The sequence below is a fragment of the Triplophysa dalaica genome, chromosome 4 (assembly GCF_015846415.1).
Source record: "Triplophysa dalaica isolate WHDGS20190420 chromosome 4, ASM1584641v1, whole genome shotgun sequence".
Taxonomy (NCBI): Eukaryota; Metazoa; Chordata; class Actinopteri; order Cypriniformes; family Nemacheilidae; genus Triplophysa; species Triplophysa dalaica.
In genome coordinates, this window is record NC_079545.1 from 4,911,090 (window position 1) to 4,932,935 (window position 21,846).

The window sequence follows — 21,846 nt, forward strand, 5'->3', positions numbered from 1 at the left end:
TGACAACAGACCCAAATTGTATTTTCTCTGTTTTAATGTGTGTCTGTGTTTTAACCAGGTTACATACGGGTTGGTCCATCCACACATTCCAGACAGAGAGGCAGAGGAAAGCTCAGACGCTTGAAAAAACAGAGCTGGACATCATCATGGGCGTCATTCACCGTGCGGAACAGCTTGAGCTCATTGAGCAACACAGGATTGGGTGAGACATTATCTGCTTTGTCAAAAGACTTATGAGTACCATTTGTTTCTTATCTTTTTTATGTTGAACCTTTTTTCACTTTTGTGCCACAAAGTTTCTGCAGATGTTAAAGGTTCTTTATTGAACCTTACAGCCATTGTTCTTCTTTACCAATGAATCTATGGCATCATTTAGCACTTTTACTTAAAAGTGTTGTCATCGTTTGCTTAATGTAATTTCTTTTGGATGAAATAACCCTTTAAGTATCTTTACCAGTCACTGCAAGTTTACCTTCTCCAAGTTATGGATTTCATGTAATGTTGTAACTAAAGAGGGTACAAACTTGTTTTTAAACACCAAGTAAAGGGTTGTGTGTATTTGTGTGTGTTTCAGGCGTCTAGTGGAGCGTCTTGAGAACATGAGGCATTCTGCCGTTGGGAACGGTCTGTCACAGTGTCTGCTGTGTGGAGAAATGCTGGGTTTGCTGGGCTCCTCATCCGTCCTCTGTTTGGATTGCTGCATGGTACAAACTGAACCAAATATTTTGAACATTGTATTCTTTAAACTTAACACTCGCATGCACTTTGTACTGGACAGTTTTGACTTTTGCAGTAACTGCGGGGAACCACGTGGTGGCAGCAGAGAGCTTGATTTGAAGACGCTCCGTCTCAGTTTATTCAGCAAAAATATTATCAGACAGGCAACCGAGTCATTTCATATATCAAGTACATAACAAGCATACTTATATTTGCTCATTCAATAATTTCAATTATTTTCAAATTGTAAAAAATATATTGTATTATGTTTACTGACACATCCCGAACGACACCACAAGGGGGCAGTGTGTGACTAAAGTTAGTTCTGTCTAGTTATTTCACTTCAGCGTTGTTGTCATTTTGACACAATAGGTGGTTTGACAGTTTCCACTGATGTTTTGCTGTTTTGTTGAGACACATTTTCTATGTACTATGTCTTACACAAACACTGACGAATACTAAAAGATTGAATGAGTTTCTTAACAGTGCATCTGCGTAGGTGAAAGACTGAGCATCTGTCATACAGACAGTGATGCTTTCTCATGAAGCCCATGACCTGTGGTCATTCAGAACAGCTGTTCAGTCTAGACCTCAATGGAGTTACAATAGAGTTCTAAGCAAACAGAGGGCATTTATGAAATTTTAATTACTGTTATTATTGTTGTGTGAATGGTAATGCTTTCGTGTTTAAACAACATACCAGCATCTGTGTTTAAACATCATAACAGCATCTGTGTAGTGGACTGTCTTTCTCATTTGTTTTTCAATGCCATATGTAATACGATAGTGGGTTGTTGTTAATACTAATGATTAGATCTTTAGATAGGATTGTCTTGTGACAGGTCAACCAAAAAAATTCATTCAATATTTACTCTCCATCGAGATGTTCCAAATTCGTATAAATGTCTTTGTTCTGATGAACACAGACAGATATTTGGAAGAATGCTTGTAACCAAAGAGTTCTTGGCCCCCAGTGACTACCATAGTAGTAGTCAAAAGTGCCCCATAATGGCTTTCTGTCCTACATTCTTCAAAATATCTTCTTCTGTGTTCAGTAGAACAACTACATTAATAAAGCAATTTTTCCTCCTTTGGTTATTTATTCAAGGGAATTTTCATTCATTCATTCAATATCAAAGAAAAAGAAAGACCTACACAGAAATGTGAGCGTGTGCTTGAATAAGTTTGCCTATAGCTTAGTCGGGTAGAATTTCTCAGCAACTGTTTCCCATGATGCATCAGGTAGATACAACTTTATATATGCTTTTCAAAGGAAAACAGATTACAGGTTTAAAGATGGCAATTACTTTAAAAGGTATAGAAGCGATTAAAGATAATTGAAGTGATGTCATTGTAAATTAACTCTAACTCGAAACAATTAAGCATACAGAAATTCTGCTGAAATTACTTGCTCTTCAGTCCAGTGTTTGTCCTCTATTACAAAAAGACTGATTCCATATTTTTTCTTATATTCTTAATATGTTATCAAGCTCTTACCATCAAATTGATTCTCTCAAAAACCAAATCATCTAAATCCACATTAATATCTCCTGCTGTGATTTAATCTTGTGTGGTGTTCTTCAACAAAATTACTGGGTGGACCTGTTTCTGTACGTGTCTTAACAGTATGGATTAAATGCATTGGCAGTCATCTTCCATAAAAATCGAAATCAAATTTAATTTGTAAGCAGTTAAATAAGAGTGCTGTGCAATTCAACGCTTCCTTTTATAGTGAATTGAGCAAAATAAAATCTATATTACTTAACTAATCTACTCCACCATCTCAATGATCAATAAAACCAGAACATCCCAAGGCTCTCTGTTAAAGATTTTGACATTTTCATAAATTTGTAAGTCTACGTATACGGTTAATAGCAACATTAAAGTTTTACCCCGTGTAAAAATAACAAGTTTAACCAAAACAAACTAGTGAAAAACTAGTGTTGAAAAGTAAACCTCTTTGCAAGATATATTTAAGTAATCAAATGTAATGCATAAAATTGAAGCAGGATAGGATTTTATGTGTAGTTTTTCCGACCTTAAAATAATGTCTCTTTCAAATTATTTCAGTGGGAGAACAGCTCTTAACTGGACGAATTGTACTCGCGCTGCTATCTGAGCAGCCTAATACTGGCTACAACCACACTCTTTAAAGAGTACATAACATGAGATCATGAAAATTAAATTTCATGCAGTGTGTAATTATTACTGTGTTTGAAAGTAAGCAGTCTGCCCAGTTGTAAATCTGAAGGCGAATAACAAAGTTATTGGGTTGGAAAAAAGGGAATCGACTATGAATCACGCAAACACATCGTCCTTAGTCCGATTCGCGAACCACCGTGGATTTACCTCACTACATATAGTCCCCACCTACGTTTTGCTAGGACTGCCCTCGAAAACTTCACTCTTCTCCCCTAAGAACTGTAGCTCTTGAGCCTCATTCGTGGTGGACCAAACACAGCAGTCTAGGCAGCGGAAAGAATATTTTAGACAGAATCGCATAACGAATCGTTTGAGAGTCAGTCCAGAGGTAAGGTAAAAATAATAGCCTATTGTTACAAAATAATAGTGTGTTTACACCTTCTATGTACATACACTTGTTGTAGGACACTCCATAAACCAAAGTAGGACCTTAAAAATCCCAAGTTATGTACTCTTTAAGTTCTGTTTTTCGGATCAGTACACGCGGCCCCACCCATCCCCTGCCTGTGGTAGAGTGCAAAATGGTTTCCAAACAACAGTTCTGCATTTGCCGGTTTCACCAGTTTAGTCAACAAATTCATGTGTATTGCGCTGCCCACGGAAATAGCTTGTGTTTTGACTGTATTTATGACACTGGTAAAGACAATTGCGCTTATCAACCACATGGGGGAGCCATGAGTAAAAGTTAAATAAGTTTCCCTTTCCTGCTACTTAAAGCATATATGGTTATGGCTTTATATAATTTTTTATTATATTACTTTATAATAGTATTTTTTGTTAGGCCTGCATTAATTATGCACATGTTTGTTCTGTTTTTTTGCAGAAAGTGTGCACTAAATGTGGTATTGAGACTATAGGTGGTCAGAAAAGATCTCAATGGCTTTGCAAGATCTGCAGTGAACACAGAGAGGTAAAGCACCACACAGTTCATCTCTAAGTTGCAAGATATAATGATTTGTATTTGTTATTTTTTGCACCATCGTGAAATGTTTGAACACACAACTCATTCTTTATAGTGACTACTGATTTTAAAAAGTACTTGTTTATGATTAACACTATGAAATGAAAACATGGGCATAATGTAGAGACCAAAGATGTTAAACAATTAAAAATAATCTTAGATTTAGAAGTATTTGAAGTATTCACCCTTTTTTTTAGATGATAGCACGTTCTAGTTTTTCTATCAACCAACTTCGTTGGAACACAAAATGATATTTAGAGAAAATGCATTTTATGAATTTTGGTCATACAATGGGGTCCAATGTTGTTTGGTTACCAACGTTTTTCAAAATTTTTGTGTTCTGTAGAAGAAAGTCATATTTTTTTATTTTTGGGTGAACTATCACTTTATGCAAGATAAAAAAAATCACTCCAGTTATGTTTAAACTTTTGTTAAGTGAGTTTTCTTCCAAGTTTATATTCCAAGTTCATAAAGAAACATAGAAGCCGTTCGGCAAAAGTGAAAATGATGGTTGTTGACAAAGGCTATGACACCAATAATGATATTAGTAATGAGTGTTCACTGTAAGGTGAAACAGGCCATATTGTTTATAGTCCGGATGATGATGTCATGTCCAACATTTAATAAGGAAATCTCATCAGTCTGCAAAAGCCCAACCCTTCACTTAAGAGCTTGTGGAAAAATTTAACCAGAGGCCCGGTAAGGACGCAGGTTGCATGTCACTATGTCGCATGTATCCAAATTTCTTTTCTTACGCTGACAGCTGGTGACACCGGCCACGTGTAAAGTTGATTGGATGAATGGTTCTCATCATAATAAAAATGCAAAAATCAGGCAGACAGACAGAGCTTCCTGCCTTTATTAGAGAGAAGAATAAGATCAGCCCCCTCCCTCCAAAGCTTCGAAGATTCGGTGTTGATTACTAAATGGTATTCTGACCAGCCCTAATAATAACACTTTGTCCTCCATCTCAGAGCTCAGTGACCCAATCTCCTCTTTACGAGGCGCTTCTGTCCCAGTCCATTTAAACACACAAACCTTCAGCGCTAATCACAGCACATCACGCAGCAATTAGTCTAAGAAGAGTGTTGTCAGACGCTCCCTAACCGCTGCTCTCTAAAGCCCAGCAGGTAATCTTGAGCGATGAGAAAAGTAAATGGTTGATAAGAAGAAAGGATGAAGAAAGAGTTGGACAGTGATAGACTTTAAGTGAGATCACTTCATAGCCTCTGGGTCCTGGAAAGCCTTGTGTTCCACATCGTGACTATAGTGCTCAGTTTCTATGTTGGTGGTGTATCAGGCATGTTACTTCAGTGTTGTAGTCAGACATGCTGTCAGTTCTTACTGTGTTGATAGTCAATCTTAGCTGTGGCTACCCATGTCTTACACACTAGCCAGTGTACGTTAGCTGTTAAGGGTCATTGAGTAGCTCAGTTGGTAGAGTGATGCATTAGCAACCAAAAGTGGAATGGACTTCAGCTGAATTCTGTGTGAAAATATATCTTATTTTTGCCTTGGTTCACGGGAAAGCCTGTGGCCCACAGATCACAGGCTGCATCAATTCTGCATCCATCCGCTGGCCTTGTGTTGCTATCATATTATTTACTCATCTCTTCCCAGGACCTTCCATTTTATCAGAGACATTCAGCGTTCCATAGTCCGTCTGTCAGAGCGGCCCCTGCCATCTGAGGTTAACCACACAAGCACAATAAATGCAGAGGTCCGCTGAACCCGTCCCAAGAGTCTCGGCTGTAAGTCAGGTTTGCAGAGATGCTCTTTCATTAGAAAATAGTTTACCAACACGGGAGAGATTTACAGTGTGTTCTAAGATTGCGTTTATACTAGTGGATTTTCCTTTAAAACGCGTAACTCTTGTTACAGTCACGCCTGGCATTTACACTACTAGTTTTCACCCCTTTTGGAAATGTTGCAGTTTTAGTTTGAAAATTCCCAGGTTGCGTTGCTGTGTAAACTGACAAAAGAGCAGATTTAAGAATACGCAGGCGTGGTTGCCCACATTCAGGGGATTGTCCAGGATTTTATACACGGGGTGGCAAAGGGGAACAAGAGCACAATGAGGGGTGGCAACCTAAACATATAGAAGAAGTAGTTCACTTTTAAAATACATTTTCATGATAATTTACTCACCCCCAGGTCGAACTATATTATTGAACTATTGAAATCCACTATATGGAGAAAAATCCTGGAATGTTTTCATCAAAATCCTTAATTTCTTTTCGACTAAAGAAACAAATAAATAAACATCTTGGATGACATGGGGGTGAGTAAATTATCATGAAAAGGTATTTTGAAAGTTAACTACTCCATCAATATGTTTAGGTTGCCACTAGAGATCGACCGATATGCATTTTTCAGGGCCGATACCGATTATTTCCATGTGAATTAGACCGATAACCGATATTCTGAACCGATATATATGGTCTAAACACGTAAATTTATATAAAAATTTAGAACACAGGCTCTGAAACATTTTTAATTCTGACTGAGAAATCTTAATCACAACACTTATATTAATAATAACAAAAGAAAGAAGGGAGCACCCAGCAGAATTCTTTTAACATTTTGTAAACCACAAGCAACACAGTAAACAACAACAAGCAACAAATAATTGTAGTAGGTCCCTTTTTTAAATGATTTAAATGATTATATAATGTGTAACAATAGGTTGTCCCAATTCAGCAACACCAGGTTGTGGTGCAGGAAGCAGAGCTGCAGATCAACATTGGTTTATTAGATCATTGCTTTATTTATTGCACCGCACTGTATTCTGCCTCTTTCTGTGTTTGATTTGTCTTTTCTCATGTAAAGCTTCTTGGAAAGAAAAATGCATTGTAAATACCAATAAATAAAGAAAAATGAATTGAATGGTATAAATTATATTTATTTATGGAAAAAAATATGTTCTGATGACTTAAACATTGCATGCAATACTAGATCTATTCAATAAATAATTTTGCTCATCATTGGATTAACAAGCACAATTTGAATTTATATAATAAGTGTAAATAATTTAATTGCCTTCATAGCTTTATTGTGTATGTTATTGAAAAGACCGCAAAGGTTTTCATGAAGCTATAACATTAAAAGCATATTTATGCACACTTAGTAAGTACATTAGCCTATTCCTTGAGTGTATTGTCTGTAAGATGGGCATTTAATCACACCCATGTGTGTCTCTGAACATTTATGTGTATAAATTACTCGATCTAACATTTGTCGCGAGCAGCTTGAGATGCGGAGTCTGTGTGTGTGTGTGCGCGTGCATGAGAGCGCTCTGACTGAAGACAGACGATTCAAGTTCTTTATGCTTTAAAATGGTTTGTATTTTTGAAATGGTGTAACTTAAAATGACGTGCAAAACGCCAGATCGATCAATTACAAGATACGCGTGTGCAGTGTGCTGCTCGCTTGCAGAGCAAAATCATTGTTATACTATGGATGTGAATTATATCTACATGATATTAATGCGTTAATCCTGCGGAACCTGCAGGAAACCCGCAAAGCTGCTCCGAAATTAAGGCACTAATTATATTGAAGTGTTATGCATCTTCAGTGCAGTGGATTGTGATTTATTTCAACGTCTGCCTTACCAAATGCTGCCTTACCTCAGAGAGCATGAACCCGATGCAGTTCCTGTTAGTAAGTGCTTTCGGTGTGAGAGTGAAAAACACTTTCTGTTCCGCAGCCTCCGGCGTTGATTAGCCAGACTCGTGACTTAGTCCCAACAAATCAGAGGGGCAGTGGGCGGGCACGTCTTCCGACTGCTCTGACTAAATCCTTGGCTGCATCAGAGCCAAAATAGCGCATTTCAAAATTAAATGACTTTATCGGCAAATCGGCTTTAAAAATGACCGATAATGATTATCGGCTAAACCCTTAATATCGACGCCGATAATCAGCCAGTTTGATAATCGGTCGACCACTAGTTCCCACCCCTAATTGTGCTCTTGTCCCCCTTTGCCACCCCTTGTATAAAATCCTGGACACGCCCCTGAATGTGGACAATATTCTTAAGTATTCTTAAAACTGCTCTTTTGTCAGTTTTCACAGAAACGTAACCCCAGAGTTTTCTAACTAAAACTGCAGCATTTTAGTCTTTTCGACTAAAGAAACATATACATAAACATATTTGATTAAATGGGGGAGTAAATTATCCCAAAAATTTATTTTGAAAGTGAACTACTCCTTTAATCTTAATTTTCGCTTTTGCTTTGTCAGGATTAGGATTATTATAGATTCCTCATTATCGATCCCTATTATAGTCTGGGTTAGATATTTTTTTCTGATTTGCATTTCTGAAAAATAATTTCATTTAGCATTTACCAGTTTTTGCCTACATTAAAAATGCAGAGGGTTTAATTCAATTCAAGTTTATTTATATAGCGCTTTTCACAATGTGTATTGTTTCAAAGCAGCTTTACAAGGGCAAACAGGAAAAACAGAAAAGTTAAAACACAGCACAGTGCATGGTATTTATACAACGAGTAAGTTCATTCTAATAAATAACATCTAATTTCTAAATAAATAAATAAATAAATGAATGAATGCAGTCTCCCGGTGAGCAGGCCAACACTGCCCTGCTGTGGCGAGGAACCCAAACTCCAATGATTGATTAATGGAGAAAAAAACCTCGGGAGAAACCAGGCTCAACCGGGAGGGCCAGATCCCCTCTGACGTGTCATAGCTGCACTCAGACTGGTGACATGTGATTTTAGTTTAGCATTTAATACCAAATATTGTAACTTCAGCATTAATAAGACAAATAGTCCGTCTTTGCTCTTGGTTGGGGATGTAGTGGTCTGAGCTGGGATGGTCCGATGGTCATATTTCTCTTGGCAGCTGGTGGAATTGCCTTAGATGGAGCTGGGATGGTCATTCAGTCTGCAGCTGTATCTGGTGTAATCTCAAATTGGGGATGGGCATCTGTCGGTCGTCTGGACATGGTGGAACTTCTTCCTACCTCGGGATGGGCATCCCGAGGCAGAGGCGGAAAGAGAATAAATAGAATAATTAGCGTAGCTGCTGTTCATTAACTATGCATTAAGTGAAAGCTTGGCTGAAAAGATGTGTCTTTAATCTAGATTTAAATTGGGAGAGTGTGTCTGACCCTCGAATAGTATCAGGAAGGCTATTCCAGAGTTTAGGTGCTACGTATGAGAAAGCTCGTCCACCTTTGGTGGATTTTGTTATTCTAGGTATTGTCAAAAGTCCTAAGTTTTGAGATCTCAGCGAGCGTGATGGGTTGTAACGTGATAAAAGCTCGGTTAAGTAAGTAGGTGCTAAACCGTTCAGGGCTTTGTAAGTAATTAAAATAATTTTAAAATCAATGCGATACTTAATGGGTAGCCAGTGAAGCGATGATAAAACTGGGGTTATGTGATCGTATTTTCTTGACCTAGTAAGAACTCTGGCAGCTGCATTCTGAACTAACTGTAGTTTGTTTATCGATGATACAGGACAACCACTAAGTAGAGCATTACAATAGTCAAGCCGTGAGGTCACAAATGCATGAATAAGCTTTTCTGCGTCTGCAACACATAAACTATTTCGTAATTTGGCAACATTTCTAAGGTGGAAGAAGGCTGTTTTTGTGATATTTGAGATGTGATTTTTAAATGACAGGTTGCCGTCTAATATAACGCCTAGGTCTTTAACTGTATTTGTTAAAGAAGATTTGTTTAGGTGATGATTGTAAAAATGACTTCTTTCTTACAATTGTAAAGGAATAAATAGTGTTCGCATAAATTGTTCAGGGAAAGGTGACGTCTCCCCTCAGAGGATTTGTACATGTTGTTTCAAAGCAGTTTTACAAAGGTCACAAAAAGTGCCTCAAAAACAGTAACATCTCTAGTCTGTTTCCCAGCACAATTCAATCCAAACTTTGGAAATTTATATTGTTGTTTCTGAAAGACAACTGCAGAAACTACTTAGTTCATTGCAGATCATAGCTGTTAAAACAGTTTTGAATTTGAAAGAAAATATTATTTATTTTCCAGGCTAAATTATATGTATAAAAACAGACACTGTATGTATAAAGAATAAATGTGAATATATACACAAACGTGCAGTCAAGTAAAGCTGTTTATGACAGACGAATCTCTCGAGATCAGATAGAGAGATGCAGTCTTCACTTCCTAGCATCCACGGCTGCGGCTCTTTATTTACTTTAAAATGAATGTGATGGTTTTATCTTGTACAGCTAGTACAGACACATTATGGCTAACAGCTTTAACGCTACACCACACTAGAACTTGAACTTTACACTTTGCCTCATGCAGTGATTTAAATAACAAAATAGGCTATGCGAGAATGTGCTTTCATACTGAACTCATTGAGGTAGAGTGAAGGAAAGAGATCGCATTTAGATCTGTCTTTCACTCTAAATTTTGCAGTTAATCCTCGGGTCACAAGCATTGGAACAGTGGGGTGCGTTCCATGGATCACAGTCCGCTGGGCCACAAGCTTTTATTGTTACCGTTAACAGGTTTTACTGCTACTATTGCTTTGGTATATTTGATGCATGGAGAATTAGATTCTCACCTACATGCCTCTGGAGAAGCGCATTTTTCTTTCGACTCCGCTGAAATTATGCTTCAACTCCTGTCTGAGGATACACGCTGTGATCAGCCCGCTCAAACACTGCTCAAACACAGACAGACACGCGTCTGATTTTGAGCAAAAATAACGCTCTCCATAAACCTAATCCAAAAACTTTTGTACTTTACATTAGTACCCAAGTCGTTACTCTATGGTCAGCGTTGGGGTGGCAAAAGAGGTAGCAAACTAAATTTTTAGGGTGTCAGCTGCCACCCCTGTGGACAAGCCACTACCCACATTCTCTGACTGATTGGATCATCTGTATCATTCAAGCTACACTGCGTACTCTGATGGATGCGGTGACGTTACAGCAACGGGAGATAAAAAGGAGAGCCGTATGCTTTTAAATAGCTCACTCAGTAGTGTATCCGTCGATCGGTCTGTGTGGTGCTGGATGAAATCAAACAAGCCTTCTAACTTAATCTATTCACACACCGGTATGTGACTAGTAAACAATGTGATAAACATTGCATGATAGGGAGTGTCTTTACGCATCGGAATGTGTCAAACAGTAGGTGTCAATGCTCTTTGCGCAGTTTTTTTTGCGTCATCCAGCATGAGTTCATGTCTAATTGTGTCTTTGCATTGATTTTGAATGTAAACTACTCTCGGGAATCGCTTAATCTGTGCTTGATGTGAATGCAGCATTAGTCAGTCCCCCCAGTTTTTTTAACAGTTTTGCACATGGCTGGCCCTAAGTTCTGGTCTGTGTTTGGTTCTAATAAAACAATAATTTTTTTATTTAATTGAAATTAGAAACCATCTATACATAATTATAATATAATTATCAAAATTTTCCTTTGCATTTAAGTTCAGTGGCAATACATTGTATTTATGTAGTACATGGCTTCAATCTTTGTACACTTCTTTTCTTATATATATATAAGAAATGTTGTGTTCTCTCTTTTCAACAACGTCGATCATGTGTCAGGAAATCGCAGGGCTGATTATAGAGCTCTACTCAGAATATGTTATCAGAGTTCTGCCCACAAAGCTTATGAATGCAAACCTGGAGCTGTATTACTTCTTGTTCTTTTTAAGACATCATGAAGTTTATACAGACTTCCTTCACTTGAATGGCTGGAGCACACAAATGATTCTTGATGAATCCAAATACTACATAATATTTTTCTCTCCCTTAAAGATGGTCATATGAATGCAATATCTGGGGTTAGTGAGGCGTAACGTGTTTGTCATGCCATAAAGCTTATCGCAGTTCCAAAGAGCGGCTTCTACCCAGAAAATGTGTCGTTGAAAAGCGACTCTCGTATATTCAAAGTTGTGGAATTCTTTCTGTCATTACAAAAACTGTTTGCAGTTTCTTTCAGCTTTTGCCAGAACTTAAGACATAAATTCACGAATAAATTTTCTTTCAGATGTGCCAGAAAGAGCTGCTTTGCAGAGATTAGTGCAGTCTTATGGCAGCCGTATGCTATTAACTCTCTACAATATACAGTGCTGAAATAAGATGCAAAATAAAAGCAAAGCCAATAGTTCTGCCTGCCTTGTCGGTCTGTTATATATGATGAGGAATATAACTTGGGTTAAGAGTTATAATGCTGCCAAGTGCAGAGAGAGCTCATGCAAATTAAATGGCATGCTGGGTAACAGATAGGACAGGCTCTGAAATCTCCTGCCGCCTAAATCTATACCGAGTGTGGGATTGGATTGATCTACTCTGATCTCCTGGGTAGAAATACTGCCCAGAGGCTAGATCTCTCATGCCAATGAAACCAATAGTTTAGTTTATTTGATTAGTCAGCGCCAGAGAGAAAACAGTCAGAGACTTGGAGAAGTGCTGAGCAGTTTATTGTGGTTTTACTGAACATTTAATTTTGAGTTACACAAGAGCAGATGTCATTTAATACATTGGGTTAATGGAACGTTAAATGAAGGTCAGGTTAAAGCCCTGTACTTGGTTGTTTTGACAGGTTTCGAAAGAAAGTTTTGACACTACTTGCAATTGTCACATTCTTGTCTGTTCCTCTGGTTTCCCCTAAGACTTTTCTTCTCACGATCTTCCACGCTCCCTCACCGGTCCTCCTAGCTATTCCCTCGTCACCAGAACTTGGTATAAGGGATGTCCCGATCACAGTTTTTTGTATTTTCCTTGTGCTAGGTGCAGACTGCAGGTATATGAAAGGGCCGGCCGCCAATCCAGGTGTTTTCTGCAATGAAAAAATAGTCAGTGGTATCCCCAGAATGTCTCTGTAATGTTTCAGCTCAAAATACACCACATATCTTTCCTTACAAGATGTTGAACATGGCCATTTGTTGCTTCAAAGGAAAACGAGACGTTTCGTCTCGTTAAATGAAAAAGAGCTTCTGCTCCCCCTTCCGGTATGTAAAATAGGAGGTAGAGTGCTTACACGTTGTGACGAGCAAGGCGGGATGAGAGCCGTGAGGGAATGACACAGGGCCGGTGATGCGAGTGATATTGAGTGTCAGTTGGACCGGCTCAGCATCTCATACGGAGGAGATCGGTACATGTGTTAAGTTTGTATTTATGTTCTTGTGGCCGGCGGTAGACCGTGAGGTGGCTGCTGGTCTTTTACTTCTGTGTTATTGTTTGTTTATTTTGAATAAGCTTTGTTTGAATATTCGACTGTTCCCGCCTCCTTCCATCCCTACTTTGAACTTTGCACACGTGTGCTTTGGATGACATCAAGACAAGCAATATGGCGAAAAGCACAATTTCGTCTGTAAAGCCCTGTCCAACCAAAACCATAAACTGCAATAAAAATCACCTTAATGCCTTGTTCATAAATATGAATTAAATGCAGAAGACAAAAAATAGATAGAACAACATATACTGACCATTTGCTGTATGAAATGTTGGCCATTGAAGATTAATCATGTGCATGCATATAACTTACAGACATTAACACAGTTATAGGCATATATGCTGTCAGAGTTCTTTTATATGTCAGAAAGGTATGTAAAGATCAGCAACTAGGTGTTATTACGTTGTGAGTAGCAATTTCTGTGTAACCTCATTGTCTTACAAATGCGCACTCTGTATCTATCTGCTCTAAATATTTACGCACTTAGGACATACGAGAAAACACTGAACTCACAGAGAAAGTCACTGCTGTAACTTTCTTTCCTTGTAATGAACAAGTTTAACTGAAATTATGTCGGTCACAAGTCTTCAGAACCGATGGGCGCGATTCTTTTTACCACTAACGTTACGACACAACGAACGTGTAAACAATAGCCGCTAACATGGTAAACGCATTATTTAAGAAAGGCAATTTAAAAACGATGTGTAATACTTACTTCTTCCGGAGATATAACTTGTTTGCAAACAACTGATTCACTCTTGAGAATACGTTTTTTGGTGACACCTATGCTATACTGACCCGCGTTAACTCGCTGCGACCCCGGAGATACATTGGCGGAAGGCGACTATCTTCCAGGCATTTCCAACCAACAAGCTGAGGTCGCAGCGCCCTTGAGATTGGGCTCGTTGGAAAGGTCTCGGCCAGGCCTTTTCGACGAGCCCGGGCTTGAGCCGCTGGGTCAACGGGTCCCGGAGCTTCGATTTTTCAACCTTTCCGGGTACCGGTAGCTCTAGCTTGACGTTGAGGTCGCAAGGACTCAAGGTCGCCGTCGTTCGAAAGCCCCGGTGGAGACCTTTGCAACAAGTCCTTGATCGTTTCTCCACGTGAATGCTGGTTTGTCGATCACATAAAAGTAAATTCTTCCCGAACGCTAAATCATCATCGTCCTGCCCGGGATTTTCAATCGTTAATAACTCCGGCCCCTTAGGTCGCAGCGGGACGAACCCGGGCTAGGGCCTTTCCGATTAGCCCAGGCTTGACCTTGCACATCCTCCGAACCCGTCAAATTCTCCGGCTGCCGCGTTGATGGAACATAAAGACTTTTGCACACCTTTGTTGTTTCTTAGACATTTTTGTCACTGGCTACATCTGCTCTTGCCTGTAAAATGGCTAACAGCATGTCTCTGGTGGAAGGTTGAACTTTAAGGCAGAGGCTGTGAGCGGTAATGTGCGGGCGTAAATCAATGTGACATCACATTGATAAGGGATCGCCAACAGCCTGTTTTGTGTCACTGTTGTGGTTTAAAGGAGATTACAAAAAGAAAAATAGATGGATTTGTATAATTACAGGGTGTTTCTGCACACGCTGGCGACTCAATTTCTGGTAGATAAACATTTAAAAGTGCATTTTCTGATTTAGCGGCCTTTTAAGGTTATTAAAATATTACTATTTAGCAGTTTAGCATACTATAAATTATAGCCTAAAACATTGTAGCCAACATAATGACAGAATAAGTCTTTTCAACTAATAATTTTTTTTCAAATAATTAAAATGATTTAACATTAATATGGCCCTCTTTTTCAATAAAGTATAGTTTAAATGCTTTTATTGCAGCTGGACAGGAGTTTGTCCTCATGAGACAGAATAACAGTGCTTCATTTGACACTGCCTCAAAACTAAAATACAACACTGCAAGTTTATTCTTTGGTACTCACATGTGTATCTTTGAACTTTCACTTTGAAATAAAGGGAAAACAGCATATTGGTCATGTTAGTGGACTGTCGCTAAATGCATCTCATCTGTGTCATTAAGTTTGTTTTAAAGCTCTCGTAGAGCGCTGTATGAAGGAAGAAATCAGATCTCTCCAATTTCTCTAAACTCTGTCACAGAGCTCAGTAAAGTCTCTGTAATCCGTCATCTTTTTTTAAGGTTTGATATTTAATTGTAATTATTGTCATACGGAATGAACAAGCTGCAGACATTACAAGCGACAGTTCTACTGCACATTTCCACACTGCAGACACAGCTGTCACAGCTCGCGCTCTCGTTCACAAAACTTACAAAAGCAGAGGTGATCGGAAATGATGGGGCAAAATATAGCTGATCCCGATCTGGTTATAAATGCCTTGATCTGCCCCCAATCTTTGCAATCGCCTCATTACATCCCCCCAAGTTTGCATATATTCTCACATAGTCCTTGTATCCCTTGTCGAGTTTTGAAGGTAACCAGTATAAATGTGTATGTAACCTTATGTGTATTGGTCACATGATGATCATCATTAAAGTGTCACCGTGTTGGAATTACCTTCGTCTGTGTTCCTGGGGACGTTCTGTTACAGAAGACCTGATCCCAGTAATGGATTATGACATCGATACCTCTCCAGAGGACATCTTCCTCTATCATCTGTGCCAAGACGGCTGTCCTCTGGAGAGGTACGTGGAGGGCTTTTTTAGAAGTCAGCCATCGGGTGAGTTGGGAACCTCTCGCTCAACGGGTGTTTCCTGATGGGGCTGGATGACGTCATCCTCCGTGCTCTGTCCCTGGAGCTACGTGAGTGTTCATAGGCAGAGTTCAATACACATGTCCTGGTATTGAATTGCTCTCCCTTCTCCGTGAACGTGGCCATTCCGGTCAAAATTAATGAACATCCGGCCCGTCGACCGCCGCAGCTCAGCCCAACATCAAGGCAAAGTCATCCACCACCCTCTGCTCTCCTGAGCTTGCACGCGGATCTCCCTCTTTATTGTCCTTAATAGAGCCTTCTCCAAACTCCTTTTCATTTACTCATCTAAACCCGTTTTTACTCTAACTTGTTGCTTGATGTTAAAGGAGCAATGGGGAGATTTTAGCGGCATCTAGTGGTGAGGTTGCAAATGGCAACCAATGGGTCACTCCATCCCTCCCTTTCGAAGCACTACGGCAGCTAACACAGAACTGAGATGTTGTCACGTTTTGGCTTCTTTGCTGAAGGAGATAACATATTTAAGAAATGCGTTTTTAAGAGCAGTTGCCGTTTAGGGCTACTGTAGAAACAAAATGGCAAATTCCATGTGAGGCCATGGAAGGCTCAGAAATGTTAGCCCACAGCTTTTCTCTTAAAAGTCCCACTGGGTATCCTGACACTGCGGCAGTAATTGTATTCAAATTTCTCCATACATGGAAAATGACTCTCCATCTTGCTGTGTTGTAGTAGTCTTATGGGTGTTTAATTCTGTAAACACCCTCATTCATGAGCTGCACGGTGTTATGTGATCTGCTATGTGGAAATGTGCATATCACAAATGTGTGTCGTGCACAGTAATTCATTGAGTTCTCTAGGAATGGAATATCACTTTCTGTTTCTGTGTATTTGTAATCAAAACAAATTTAAAACCACTTGGGGATTTAAACAGGGAATGTTGTAATTCATTTAAAACAGTTAAATTGACTGTATTAGAATTAGATTAGAATATATTGCTCCAAATTAAACCAGTTGAATTTGAAATAACGATATAATGCGTGTGAAACATTAAGGGATAGTTCACCTAAAAATGAAAATTCTTTCATTATTTACTCACTCTCAGATTGTTCAGCCCTGTATACATTTCTGTTACACATATCTGGCAACCCTGCTCATCAGTTTCACCTTATGAAAGGAACTCTGAAGAGTTTGGAGTCATAAACAGTTAAGCTCATGTAATCAGAGCCGGGTCTATAACTGGCTTTTTGTTCCTTGTACGGGACAGTTCGCCGTGTGTCCCTGACAGTGTATTGCCCTGCTGATCTGACTCTTGACCTATAATGCAAAGCATATTATCTCAAAGCAGCTAACCTCTGTACCACAGACCTGCATCCGGTTGACAGGCTCTGGTCCTTGGTGGCCTAATGAAGTTCTGGTTGATTTTTTTCTGGAGCCCAGGGCTCAAGTGGAGGTTCTGGTCACCATTGGTTGCGTGCCCACCAGCCACAAAAACTAATTTCACGAAACGCTGCCTCCCCCGTCCAAATTAGCGATGCTATCACAAGGCTAATTAAAATGCCACCAGGAAATTGTTCCGTGCGATTTGCCTTTCATTTCATTCAGCATAATCCGAATCTGTCAAATACAAACAGAAAGAATTTATATCCGGCACAGTGTGCGGTGAGGATTGTGACGGCCGTTCTAATTCAAAGCGACACTAGGACGTTTATCAGGTGTATCATGAAACGTTAAATGGTTTGACTTCGCTGACCCCAGATCAGTGTTACTGAATGAATAGAGCTATGAAATGCATAGCTGAAGTGTTCTTCTTACGGACCACATCTCTGGTCCTTATTCTAGCCAATGGCATCACTTGACTCAGGGAGGGAGTGGATCTCCTCCAGCACTGTTCTGTAATTTTATGGGGTTTATGACGAAACTATTTGCTTTCCGTGAAAATTAGTACACAATGTTAATTTCATGTGTCATATGATAGATTATATAAGTTTATTACTATGTACATGTTTCGTTACATATTTGTTTAAATGTCAAAAATGAAACATTTGAGGTAGTTTTTCACATGACTGTAATAACAGGAAGTTTTCAGACAGTTAATCTCCTATCTGTATTAGAATTATCTTTCTTGTTCTATAAACACCATGCACTCTGCTGTTTTACCTTTTCTGTTTTTCCTGTTTGCCCCTGTAAAGCTGCTTTGGAACAATGCACATTGTGAAAAGCGCTTTATAAATAAACTTGAATTGAATTGAACTTACATAAAAGTTTCGGACAAAGAAAAACAACGCGAGGGGGTGTCCCAAAATATTTTTTTTAATCTACGTTTGAAATAGGTTGGTTATAAAAGCAAGTTGTAATACAGTTCAAAGTTGGGAAGGAAGGAGGCGGGAACCGTCGAACATTCAAACTAAGTTTAATAAAAATAAACAAACAATAACACGGAAGTAAAAGACCGGCCACAAAAACATGAACACAAACTTAACATAAGTCCGGGCCCGGTCCTCTCTCAACGTTCACTTCGCCGCTCGTCCTTTTATGCTTCCGATCTACACTGTGAGAGATACGGAGCTGCTTCAACACACAGCTGACACTCATTTTCACTCATGTATCTTGCCACCCATCATTCCCTCACGGCTCTCGTCCAGCCTTGCTCGTCACACAAGTGTTGGGTGCTGATTATAGAAACAGACATACGTTTGTTGCTATGAAAATACACGGCATACAAACATGTGTGTATATATCTATATATATATATGGGTCAATGACAAATAAGATTTTCAAGAAGAAGAAATTTTTTTTTTAAGCAAAACAGTTTGAAAATGTATTTTTATGTCCAAAAAAATGTATTGTGTTGATTTATATTGGTTTTACAGCATTTTAGGGAGCATTAATTCATTATTAAACAAGATTTCTGATTTTACCACCCAGAAAATGTCAGGTGGTGCGACCATATATTAATTTAAAATAATATACATTTAATGTATTTAGCACTGAGTATTTTTCCCCTCATATATAAGAAATTTAACATAAAATCATGCCAAAATATTTTATTAAGAATTTTATTGAGAAAATTAACATTTATTTCTCAGTTTTGTTCTCTGTTTGTATGTTCGGACGGTCGCACCACCTGACATTTTTGATCTTTCAAACACCAAAACTCAAAAAATATATTGAATTTCAATAAAATGAAAAGGGTTTCTTATAAAGGACATATTGTAGATCCATTTGATATATGACATGTATTTATTCAAATTCTTTTTAGGAAAATAATGAATTTGGACACAAAAAATACATGTCACGTCATTGACCCATATATATATATATATATATATATATGAGATATATACACACGCACATGTAATAAGTATTTTTTTTTATCAACTTACTAAACTTGTCTGTCAGCAGTGGCGTCGGTCGACCGTTGAGAATTTTAAATAACCGCTCACACAGCTCAATTTTAACCCAACTGGCTGGGTTGTTACAGAAATAACCCAAGAAAACAACCCAATATCCATAACCCAACTATTGGATTACATAAATAACAGAAGGCAGAACAGTTTCACAGTGTCAGAGCTATAAATATGTTAAGTGAACTTCTATGTGAAGTGCGTGTGAGTTTTGCATGCATTTGCAAAAAGCAGCATTAAGGGAATGTTCAGTGTCTGTTTGTTAAAATACAGACACACATTCCCTGCAGTATATGCTTTAAAGATAACAAGTCTCTTGATTCTGATTCAGAGGTTAAGTCTGTATGTTCTCCTCTGCTGCTCTTCACTGACCTTGACAAAACACAGTCATGTTTCCCCGAATGGTCTCTTCATTCTTTTATAAGCTCTACATCCCCATGTTTTGGGTCGAACACCATTTCTGTGAAAAAACTGTTCCATTGCAGTGAACGGAGTTGGCTTGACTCTCTATCTCAGTGACTCTGGATCCAGCCTGGCATATGAATATTTCAGGTTGTCCTGGCAAATACACGCATGCTATTCGCAAGCGTCACAACACTAATCAACAGCAAACGTTTCTATGGTAACCTCTCACACCCGGAGCCCAGCTGAAGCTACCTAGAGGAGTTTAGAAGAGCGAGCGTCATGCTTTTATTAAAAGTTACGGCTCTCTGTGGCATATGATACAGAACTCGTTGCCTCACTATGTAATCACATGTAAAAAGTTTAAAAAACAATCCATGCAGCAAAGCAGACGGTGAGCAAATGTAAGTAAACTGTGACGCGTCAGAATCGATGTGGTGTGTTTAGCTCCTTATTTCCATGTAAGCAGTCTTTCTCACATATGAACCACATGAAGTCCATACATACAGCTGTCAAGGTTAAAGAGTAGGTAGCATGAGATCATGAAAATGACATTGCATCCAGTCTGTTATGTTGCCGTGTTTGAAAGTAAGTTGTCTGCCAAGTTGTAAGTCCGAAGGTGAATAAATAACGAAGTTATTTGCTTGTTAAAATGGTAGTCGACTCTGAATCACACAAACGAGACGTGGAAGAGTTCACCTGTGTATCTACGTCACTATACATAGTCTCCGCCTACGTTTTGCTGAGACTGACGCGAAAACTTATTTCTCCTCCCACAAACACTGTCGCTCATTCGTGATGCGTGTGTATCATGTCTAGAACTTCGTGTTCTACGGTGTGAAACTAAGTCTGTCTTATTTCAACTACCAAAGGAAGAACGTCTGAGGGAAAAATGGTAGTCAAGCGATACTAAAGGAGTATAACCCCGGTGTTTAACTGTGCGCTCGTCATTTCACCGAAGATTGGTTTAATAATCTTTGCGCGTTCACTGCAGGATATGTGAAACGACTATCCTTGAAAGAGGGGGCAATACCAACTCTATTTGGACCTGTTAGCTCCACCGAATCATAACCTGTAAGTGTGACTATTCATTTTCATGCTAACATTAGCATGTACCGTTATTTCTGGGGTGTTACAGTTTGTTTATCTGGCTATTACCTTTGCATTTTGACACATTTGCCGCACGTGCACCTATTTAGATATATTTGGGTGATACTACAATAATGTTTCATAACGTTGACTTTCTGAAATGCTCTATGTACCATGACAACGCACAGTTAAGACAAAATAATAGTATTACTAACGTATTGACACTATTTTAAGAAAAAAAAAATTGTATTTCCTTGATGAGCAAAAGCACGACATGCATGTTGTCACACTGGGAAATTTTATGACAAGAGTTGTCACCTGCCACTGACAAACATCCTGCTCTAGTGGTGGTGAAGTTTGTTGTGGATTAGCGTCTTCTTCCTCGTCAGACCCGGGCTCAAATTGGTACGGTAAAATCGCCGCCATCTCTAGCTACACAAATAATATACATGACATCCAACCACATGTAAACCGTAATCCTGTAATAATGGTAGTGAGGTTCCTTTTGCAACAACTGATGAACGCGTTTGACCAATAACAACAGACTACACCATCTGACCAATCTCATGACAAAAGGTTAGCGGGTAGGCGGGGCCTAGACGGATGAATCATTTGAGAGTTAGTCAAGAAGTAAGGTACGAATAACTGCCTATTATTACGACATTATAGTGTTTAAACACATTGTATGTACATAAACTTGTTGTTGGACACTCCATAAACCAAAGTAGGGCCTAAAAAATATATGCTGGGTACTCTTTAACAGAGGAGTTTCAATACCGGTATGTAAGTGTCTTGACCACGTACGAACCGAACTACAAAGCTATTAGAAAGACGCTATTCTCTTTCATGATGCATTGCGCAGGTGGCGCAGACTGGTCGGCGTATGAGAGCTCTGCTCTCCTGACACTTTGCTGTCATACACCGACTGCTCTCTAATGTCAGACATTCGCCAATCAGTCTGCAACATTTCAAGAAGTCGAATATACATAATGCAAAGTCACATAGCCTATGCAGTATTTTGTGAATATCAGTACTATAGGAACGTGCACTTTTTGAATCGTTATACGTTATATATAATAAAGTTTAATTGAATGGATGCATAATGTAAACCTGTAGCCCAAGTTGTTTATAAGTAATGGAAATATTTTTTTGGAGCCCCAGATGAATACATTCATTTCATTTGTTTCACTGTTTTTGAGTTGTCTG

At 38.8% G+C, this 21,846-nt stretch overlaps 1 protein-coding gene across 2 annotated transcripts in view; it reads left to right on the plus strand.

Moving 5' to 3' along the window:
• Positions 1-21,846, plus strand: part of doc2b (double C2-like domains, beta) — a 155,999-nt gene that overhangs the window by 3,063 nt on the left and 131,090 nt on the right. For both annotated transcript variants that reach the window (XM_056745468.1, XM_056745469.1), the window contains 3 exons: positions 59-202; positions 575-704; positions 3,743-3,829. In XM_056745468.1, the coding sequence (XP_056601446.1) occupies positions 59-202; positions 575-704; positions 3,743-3,829 (361 nt within the window). The remainder of the gene's footprint in view (positions 1-58; positions 203-574; positions 705-3,742; positions 3,830-21,846) is intronic.